Source organism: Coccidioides immitis, assembly GCF_000149335.2.
Source record: "Coccidioides immitis RS genomic scaffold supercont3.2, whole genome shotgun sequence".
NCBI classification, from domain to species: domain Eukaryota; kingdom Fungi; phylum Ascomycota; class Eurotiomycetes; order Onygenales; family Onygenaceae; genus Coccidioides; species Coccidioides immitis.
Window position 1 is genome coordinate 559,897 of NW_004504309.1, and position 9,256 is coordinate 569,152.

Below are 9,256 nucleotides of genomic sequence, written 5' to 3' on the forward strand. Positions count from 1 at the left end.
TCAAGCCAGGCGAAAATGCTTCCTCGATTCACCGTACTATGGGCCATTGGCTTGACCATTATTGACATGGTCGCGGGTAGCCATTTGGCTACACCTACCAAGCCCGATGACGCCTTTGTCCCGCGTTTTTCTCCCTTCATCCATGAACATCCTCCCACCAGAGTAGTGGTCCGAGACGAGGTAGAGAAACCTAGTCGCCTTTTCAAAAATTCAAGGAGCTTATTCCATTTCACAGCTTGATACGCGCCAAAATCCAACAGTGCCGCCTGTTTGGGGGAATCCTCGCGAGCCTCCACCACAACGCCCACCAAGATTAGAGCCTAATGCTGAAGTGGATGCTGTATCCAAACGTCAGGAACGGCTTAGCTCAATTTCTCGAGCGGGTCATAACCATCCATCAGGGACGGAAGGCTCTCCGGCAAAGAGATCCTTTGGCCTTCAAAAGAGACGCTGCCTGACTCTTCAGCCGATACCTCCAGACTGCGATGAGGTGACGAAAGGTGAAGATTCCAACGGTCATCTCCATTAGTTATCAAGCATACGTCCCGGAGCGAAGTTGTGCCTTCGAAACGCGAGACACAAAGCTCGAATTCGAGAAAAATAAGAGTTTGAGTGGCGTTTGCAATCCTGCGAAGAATTGATAGCGCTGAGAAACTCCTCCTATTTATGGGATGTCGATGTGGATGTTTGATTGAAACTATGCCTTTTGATGGTTGAACGATCATGTATGATGTGTCTGGAAATTTGGTCAATATGGGAACAAATTGTGATGAAATGGACCTCCGTTGAGGATATAGATATAGCGCTATATCATATCTTCATAGTCGAATCGTAGTGATAACGAGGAATGAATATCTTCCGAGCCTTTTGCAGTGACCGGAATTCCTGGGCGGGTTCTGGTCTTTGCAACAACCCCCATGGTCACCATTCACCGTCTAATTGATTGCTGATATTGGATACAATCCTTTCGCCAATTAGAGGTGCGTAAATGCGTTTTCTTTCCTCAGGGGGCAGACCGACAAATCTTGATAGAGTAGCACAAGGAGATGCTGCAATATCCGCGGGAGGAGCATCCTCCTCAAACTTAGCAAGTGAAGTGACGGGCCATGTGAGCACAGCTTGTGCAGCGAACAAGTTTAGACCGGCATTATATAAGAAGATTTCCCATACAGTTGCATCTTCCGAGGGAATCTTTGCATGAGCATGCCCATCCAAGCTTGGACGCGCCCCGCTCCAGGGTACTGGCATGGCATGCTTCTTCGCGAGATTTATAATCCATTGTGTCAAATGTTCCACGGCAGCAGGTACCACAAGCGGTACTACATTGCAGGACTGCGCAAGGGAAGAACAAAATGATTCCAGGGCGCGAATGGCATCGATGGCTTCTTCACCCGTTGGTGCTACATTCAATGCATGGCCTATCAACACATACAGTCGCTCATACCTTGAGCAAACACGGAAGATTCGTTCCCGAAGTGGGGAGGAGAGAATATTTCCAAGTCCAGAACGAAGTGGTGAGTGGCCTGGAAGATGCAGTTGGGTTGTTTCTTGGGATTTTGTGAGCAGGATGGCTGTCGTTGGGGATATGATGATATCCGCATCGTCGTCGTAGCAGTTTGCTGGCCTTAGAGTCTGCAGTGACGTTTCTGAACTGAATGAAGTCGCGTTTTCGTGCTTTCCTTTCGTTAATTTTGCCGATAGGAGCGCCATCGCATGGTAATCCCGAAAAATCAGCGTTTTAGGGGAAGGAAGAGATTCGAGAACTTGCACCACTGATCTATGCGTGCGCAGCAATGCGCTTGAAATGACGAAACTAAGTGGAAATGGCGGTTCGGCAATTTCAGGTGCTGGCAAAGTCAGATGGCTAACAAGTACACTTGTATCTGGTTTATCATTTTCCCTAGCTTCAAGAACATTGGCGGCGTCTTTGGTAAAATATGGAGATGACGATGGCTTAGTTTGTTTTGTTTTCCCTCGAATATTAATGAAATTCGATAGTTGAGTCGTGGTAGAAAAATTGGACGAAAGGAGAGAACTTTTCGAATCGATAAGACTGTGAAGCTTTTCATCTCCTGTAACATGACGGTGTTGGATGAAATGTGAAGAAGCGATTTGCTTTTTGCCCGACAACCCAGCCGAATTCGGGCTTACCACCAAATCACTAATGGGATGCAATGATAACGCATCCCTCTCAATGGTAGTGCTTGGTTCAAGAATATAGTCATCAAGATCATCCCCCAGCCATGTGCCGTGCGGAAAAGGCCATTTTGGGGATTCACAACTGCCATTCCCCTCACCTTCAAGAGGCCCAAGAAAGTCGGAGAGCTCTATGTGACCTTCAATTGTCTCTTCGACAGCCATCCGGGAAATACCCATTGGAAATGGGTTCCACTGAAGATCCCACTCATCTCTTTCTGATAATTGACTGTGACTGGTCATGTCATGGGTTTTGTGCAGTTTTGTCATCATGTCTTGCTGACAACAGGCTGGATCCATTAACAACCAAGGAGGGCGAGGGGGCAGATTCACTATCTTTGGGATTTCGATTCGAGTATCTGCGTTGATTCCACGGATTCGTTCTTTATCCAGTTTCAGTTCAATATTCTCTTTACAAAGCGCGGAGGTTTTAAGAACGTCATCCAATCCCAGGATCTCGCCTTCATTTGGAAGACAGATCTCGAGAATTGGCATCATTTGGACGATTTCCGTCAACTGCATCCCTTCTTCCTCCGCACGGCGCCTTTTTATGGAACATGGTGGTGTGAGGGGGCCCTCGACCTTAAAGGACTCATCTAGCATCCTCTTCCTTGGGGAAAGTAGATTTACTAGAGGTGAGTCGTCCTGGTCACTTTTACCCTCAAGGAAATTCTCTAGCGGATTCTGGCTGCTGCGATGCAACCCCGATGATTCTCCAACAAATACATCCACATCTATAGCGAGTGCTCTCTCGACTTGTGTGTGTTCGGGCATCACTGGCGTTATAGGCCTGGAAAGTAGCTCCATTTCCATACTCGCAGACGAAGGATTAAAATGATTAGGTGTGGAATCTCTTGGCAGGAGAGGGGGCGTAACGGGCTCTAAATCTGTTTTCTGTTTCTTTATGTCACTAGAAGCTGAGTCAAGACCGCTAGGAAGATGGATATTGACCTTGATAAACCTCGGTTCGCTTTGGGTGTGATCAGAGCCGCGAACCGGAGCACCAGTTCTAATCTCTTTCATGAAAAGCAATACCTCTCGTGTACAATCGAGTTTCTCATTCGCGATATAATCATGGATTTGATTTGGTAGTTCACGAACATAACTTGGAAATCTTAGCCCTTCATCGTGCTCATCGTCGATTTTCTCCAATGGCAGATCCACCTCCATTCTGTCCAGGGACAGCATGTCGCGAAAGACGTGCATATCATTTTCATGATCTGTTCGTAAGAGGGGAGGATTTTGCTTGATATTTTCTATCTGACGAGGATCGGGGAGGAGGTTATCCCAGTCTAGAGAACGCTTGAAATCTGAAGAGCTTGGTCTAATGGCCGATTTTAGAAATAAAGCACCTGCTTTGCTGATATTTAGCTTTTCCTTTTGCTTTTGGTAAACTGGCTCCCGTAACTGATCTAAACTTAATACCGGACATCCTTTGGTATCTTTCAGAGATCCGCTCAATCCCGATGGCAGAGGTGGGGAAATAAAAGCAAGGGGGTCTATTGCCCGGTGATTGCGGGCAATGCCATGGAACCTCGCATAGTCAAGCATCGATGGCATCTGGGGCTCTGTCATTGTGTATCCTGGCTGTATAGGGTGACTTGACGGTAGCACCAGAGATCGAGGGGAGGAGGACGGTCGATGTGTCCTCCGGAAGGCCAGACCAAACACGTGACACGGCAGGAAAGGAAGCCCCCGCAGCAGAGAATTGGGCCGTAAGCAATCAAGTGCAACGCCATCCATGGGATATCTTTCGGAAGTATGAATGACCGGAGATGGCGGTCCCTGGCCCATTCTCGCGGTATAGAAATGAAATGTGGAACAGGAGGGGTTCTTGCTAAACGATATTAACACACGAGAGAGGGATATATTGAGACCATATGTCATGAAAGGGATATGATATTCTTAACTGCTGGACGGGTAGTGTAGGGGAAATCGAAAAAGAAGAAGGGAAAATGTACGAAAAAAGATCTCCAAGTTCCACCATGCACCGGAACTCCATACATAGCCTTTTCCCCGTAGCTAACACCCATGATTTTATTGACACAGCGCTCGCTCGTAAAGCGCGTGGATTTAAAACGCTAAGAATCACAGCCCATTAGGAGCTTTACCACCATGCACGCCCAGCGGGCCAAGCATAATCTCCTGGACTTCCTCCTTGACGCCACCTAACCTACCAGCAACTCCAAGAATTGCGGTTTCAACATCCCCTAGTGTAGACGCAAGTTGACTGACTTGGGAGGCAGGCTTGTGCGGAGCGCCGTTTTTGCCCCTGAAGGACGTAAGTTCATTCACTTGCCTCTGAACCGAGAGCTCGACACCATGGAGGTGATCTTCGATCTCTTTTAAATTCCTTCGATATTCTTCAAGCACGGAGTTCATTTCGTCCCCTCGCTTCGAAAAGTAGTCCACCAAGTTATTGGGGCCGTCTTGGATAGAGTCTGCTTCGGTGTCTTCAGGAAGAGCGAGGGTAGCGCGCCGAGTCCCGAAGGCTGTACGTAAAGAGTGCTTTGACATCGATTGCGGTTGTTGTGTCGAAGACCACCACCTCTCACCTGGGGGTGGCTGATATTGCAGAGGCAAGAGCAAGGTGTCGATTGAGCGGAATGCAAGTTTAGCATTTGCGGCATCCTCCTTAACAAGATTGCGCGCCTGATCAATTCCATTCGCGTCGTTCGCGAGGGCTTCCTGGAGAGCATCGAGCTTGCCTTGTACAAATTCAACATCGTTCGGGATTAATGATCCTTGGGCAGATATTGTTGGCAGAAGATCAGAGACTTCATTGCACATATGCATCTGGTTAAGGATATACGTGTCGATAGCTTCAATTTCCTTCTTCAACTCGTCAGAGCAGCTTTCGAACTTGGTAGTTGGAAGAAGATTTGAAACATCGATTTTAACCCCTTGCACGACGGTCGATCCGGCGGACTTCTGATCCTGTTTTGCGGAAGAATTTTGATTCGCAAAAAGGGATAGAGTGGGCCCTTGTTGCTGTTGCTGCGGCTGACTAGTGGATGCGCCTCTAGACCAAAAGATAGGCAAATTAGCTACACGGCGCAAGAGCTTGCCTGAAACTTACAGTAATCCCCCGCCAACCGTTGAAGCCGCTCCCAAACCAAAAGTCGGTTTACTTTGAGGCTGAGATGTAGTGGCAATTGGGCCAAATAGAGATCCTGTTGCAGGTTTTTGCTGGGCTCCAACCCCAGCAAACAATCCTCCCGACTGCTGAAGTTGTGCTATCCCAGTTCCAAGTGTATTCGATGAAGCTCCTAATCCACTGAATAGGTTTCCTGTCTGCGGTTGCGCCGCCGGGGTAGTTGTAGATGATCCAGCGCCGCCAAATAATCCTCCAGCGCTCGTCGCAGGCGTGCTTGTGGTTCCTTGGGTGCTAAATAATCCACCTCCTGGGGTAGAAGCGGCAGCCGGTGTAGAGCCCAGGCCCCCAAATGGAGTTCCGCCGGCACCTGTAGTGGCTAGTGTCGATCCTAAATTACCGAATAGCCCGCCAGCTTGTGTAGGGGCCGCAGAGGGCGTTGGAGTTGGATTTGGCTTGCTTCCACTACAAAAAGCCTTGTTAGTATCAACCAGTATTCTTTTGCGAATCACGAACGTGGTATTCCATTGTTTGACGGCTACCTCTAACGTTGGGGATAGCTAAATTAATAGAATGATACCCGAGCAAAGAGTAGAGCACATTATAGCTAATTGTAAAAAGTGTGAGATAATTTAAAACAAATGCACTTACAATAAAGCATTCGCGGTTGAGGTATTAACCGTCAGGCCACCGGCGGCCGGGGCTGAAGTGCGCGCACCAAACATGACAAGGAAAGGGTACAAAATATAAGCAAAGGATTAAATACGAGAAGGGCTTGTGCGCTTACCGTACGCAGAGAATGTCGCGGGGGAATTGCGTACGGAGTGTAGCTTCGCTGAGAATATAAACAAAACGATTGCGGCTTGTCAGTTTCGATGTGAGAGATGAGCTCTTATGCCAAGCCCAAACTCGCTAGACCATATATGGAATGGCGGCTTGGTATAGCTTTTGGACACAGATGATTGAGTTTAGGCTATGCTTGTATTGGACTAGTGTGCATATTTGATTGGGCAAGAAGCCTTTAGTCCATTCACCTCCAATGTGAAGCTTCATATCCAACTGGCGGGGAGGAACTTGAAGGGGAGATGGAGAATAATTGCAAGATCAGGCAGTGGATTTCTTGAAATACGGAAATTGCTATAGGAGGTTGATGTGAAAAAGCCATATTTCGGGCAAGTCCGTTGCTGGTTACCCCACGGTTTCGATGAACAAGAAATGCGTCCTGGAAATTTGCTTCCATTGAAAATCAACTCTCTCGAGAAGTTGTGCATGGCACTCTATTCATAAGGATAGCGTCCCGGGCTGTCGGAGGCTAAATCGACTTCAATTAAGGAATATTCTCGTCAATTCACTGAAAATGGTGGAACAAGGCCCTGAAGCCTGGAATTTGAAATGTGTTGCATCCACGAACGTCCCGGGGGACACCCCAGTCCCTTCTGACCAGAATTTATTACCGGGCCAATCTTTGGCTGGGAGTCCGGAGCATAGGGTGACGCGAGGCACTCCCTCCAATTACTTTAAGAGCGCGGATTGGTATGGCTCGGCTGTTTGTACGAACGCGGATTCTAGTTGGCTAAGTTATAGGGTAGGACTGCTGACGGTACGACCATTGTGACGAATTCCGCCGATAACCACATTAGAACATTTGTATTGTATGTGGGATCGATGTATTTATGATAACTGGGAATGCTAACTAGGTAGGCCTCCTGATCTACTCGAGGAGAAGGAAGTGCCACATTCGATCACTCCTTATTATACACTGTGCTCCAAAGAACCAGTCTACTCACTGTCCATTTATCCTTTTTTTTCGCTTCAGGACACCTCAGCAGCAATACTACTATCTTCAGTTCGAGATCACCCCATTCGATTAACCTCGGCACTATACCCAGGGTTGATCGCGTCGTACAGCTTGATTTCGCCTACAACAGAGGCCTTTATTACCCCCCACAGCATTCTTTATCCAGCGACTCTGACTGGGACGCACTTTCTGACGGGCTCCGATAGTTTAATTTGCTTATTTGATGTATCACGTCCTGGGAAAGATGGTCCAGTCTCCAGGATGCCCACAATTCCCAGCAAGCGGAATAAAATGGTGGGTGGCGGGATTGGGATGAAAGGAATTATATCTACTCTCGCCGAAAACCCTTCGGGAGACGGGATCGTTGCAGCCGGTACATTTACAAGACATATTGGACTTTATGCGTCCCATGGCAGCGGTGATACTATTGCCACGTTCAGTGTGGCAGGGACGGAAGCAGAACGCCGAGTTGGAGGGAAGGGCGTTACTCAAGTTTTGTGGAGTCCTTGTGGCAGATATCTATATGTGGCAGAAAGGAAAAGCGATGGAATGTTGATATATGATATTAGAGTTACTGGCCAGCTGGTTGGCTGGTTGAAGGGCAGGCAGGCAATGACAAATCAGCGACTAAACATTGACGTTGTCAGCAGTGGTGCTGATGGGAGCCATGAGATTTGGGCCGGCGGTACAGATGGATATATCCGGATGTGGGAATCTCCGACCGTTGTTGGAGGGGAAGTACAACCGACTTGGGAGAAGAGGATTCACGACGGTAAACCTGCTCGCATGAATCTTGTAAACTTACCGAGACTAACAGCGAATCTGTAGACCCGGTGTCAAGTGCGGTTTTCCACCCGATGGGAAGTGTGTTGGCTACTTGCTCGGGCCAAAAAAGATACCCTGAATATTCTGACGAAAATAGGGGTCTAAATTGCCCTACTCCGGACCGTCCTGAATGCCACCAAATGGACAACTCTCTTCGAGTGTGGCAGTTATAATTCCCTGCTTCTTTACCCCCGGTAAGGCACTTATTCCCACCGGCGAATAAACGGCTCTTGTGCTCTATTTGGAGCATGAAAATCAGATTCATGGGATTTGGGGTGCGAATGACTCCTAACATTGTTTGCTCGCAACAGCCGTTAGTGAAATGCCGTATTGTACGGAGATATATTTGCATTATTGCAAATACCAATCTTACGAATTGCATTCTCGCTGAATCCAATTGTCGAGGCCTTACTCTAGCCGGTGGCATCGCACGGCTGCAAAGACCATCGTTCGACAGTAGCCCTCTACGATTTCTTATAGCATTCGTGACGAGCGTCGGGATATTTTTCACAGGTTCACATCAGAAGCATAGTGCCGATAACTTTTCCTTTTTTTTTAAATAATATCTTCACCGCTACATAAGCCGAAGCTCGGCACCTATCGCGCTAAGTTGGGCTTGCACCTCCTTTAATACATCCCACATAGAGGTTACCTCTCTCAACATTGCAGTCCATCGTATTTCCAAGAGCTGTCGATGATGACTATTGAGGTTGGAAGCGGTGACAAACGCTAGCTTCACTAGCATTGGAAGTTGTGGCATCCAGCAAAATCGATATAACAACTAAGGCGAGGCTTAACCTAACGTACATCGGTTCACCCAGTCAGATTCGGGTATTGATCACTGGTGAAAATGACTAGCAGATGGTCCCATTGCGAGGTTGGAGATCGGAACGGGAAATTGAAAAATTTTTGGTGGCACACTGGAAATCTTGACGGGAGTGAATTGTAGTTTTCTAGACATCAACCGGTGGACGCGAAATCCGTCTCCTGAATGCCCCCCTGCACTGGGCACTTATCCCTGGCTTGCCATGGTCAGTAGGGCTGAAATAGGTGGGGCCAGCGTGGCTTGGCTTGGCCAATGACGGAAGTTTCCCCTGAAGAAGACGAGTTGTCCAATCACAGGCGCTCCGCATCGACGACATCCCATCGAGTCCACGGTCCTGCTCGGCTTCCTCCGTCAAAATTTACGGCAGCCATCTGGTTCTAGCTCCACGTGCATCTCACTTGAGATGCGAAATATTTCCCTTCCCCGATTTTCCTAATTTACACATAGGGGCTGTTTCAGGCTTTTCTTTCTTTTTCTATTCCTTCGGTAGAGATCGTTGTACAGACTTCTGGCAGAC

General features: G+C 48.0%; 4 protein-coding genes across 4 annotated transcripts; 2 read left to right on the forward strand and 2 right to left on the reverse strand.

Annotated features, from left to right (window-relative positions):
* Window positions 1-15: 15 nt before the first annotated feature.
* Window positions 16-1,285, forward strand: CIMG_12399 (chaperonin GroES; the record flags this gene model as incomplete). The annotated part of the gene is made up of 2 exons (XM_012358758.1): window positions 16-180; window positions 236-1,285. 2 exons carry the CDS (start codon window positions 16-18, stop codon window positions 527-529), a joined length of 459 nt encoding a protein of 152 aa, XP_012214181.1. The 3' UTR covers window positions 530-1,285.
* Window positions 922-3,771, reverse strand: CIMG_09670 (uncharacterized protein; the record flags this gene model as incomplete). The annotated part of the gene is made up of 1 exon (XM_001240048.1): window positions 922-3,771. The coding sequence occupies one exon, from the start codon at window positions 3,769-3,771 to the stop codon at window positions 922-924; it is 2,850 nt and encodes a 949-aa protein (XP_001240049.1).
* Window positions 3,772-4,284: 513 nt separating this feature from the next.
* On the reverse strand, window positions 4,285-6,015 carry CIMG_09669 (nucleoporin NUP49/NSP49; the record flags this gene model as incomplete). Its single annotated transcript, XM_001240047.1, has 3 exons — window positions 4,285-5,218; window positions 5,276-5,755; window positions 5,942-6,015. The coding sequence occupies 3 exons, from the start codon at window positions 6,013-6,015 to the stop codon at window positions 4,285-4,287; spliced, it is 1,488 nt and encodes a 495-aa protein (XP_001240048.1).
* Window positions 6,016-6,337: 322 nt separating this feature from the next.
* CIMG_09668 (uncharacterized protein) lies at window positions 6,338-8,086 on the forward strand (the record flags this gene model as incomplete). The annotated part of the gene is made up of 4 exons (XM_001240046.2): window positions 6,338-6,823; window positions 6,880-6,942; window positions 6,992-7,860; window positions 7,917-8,086. Exons 1-4 carry the CDS (start codon window positions 6,648-6,650, stop codon window positions 8,084-8,086), a joined length of 1,278 nt encoding a protein of 425 aa, XP_001240047.1. The 5' UTR covers window positions 6,338-6,647.
* Window positions 8,087-9,256: the final 1,170 nt, after the last annotated feature.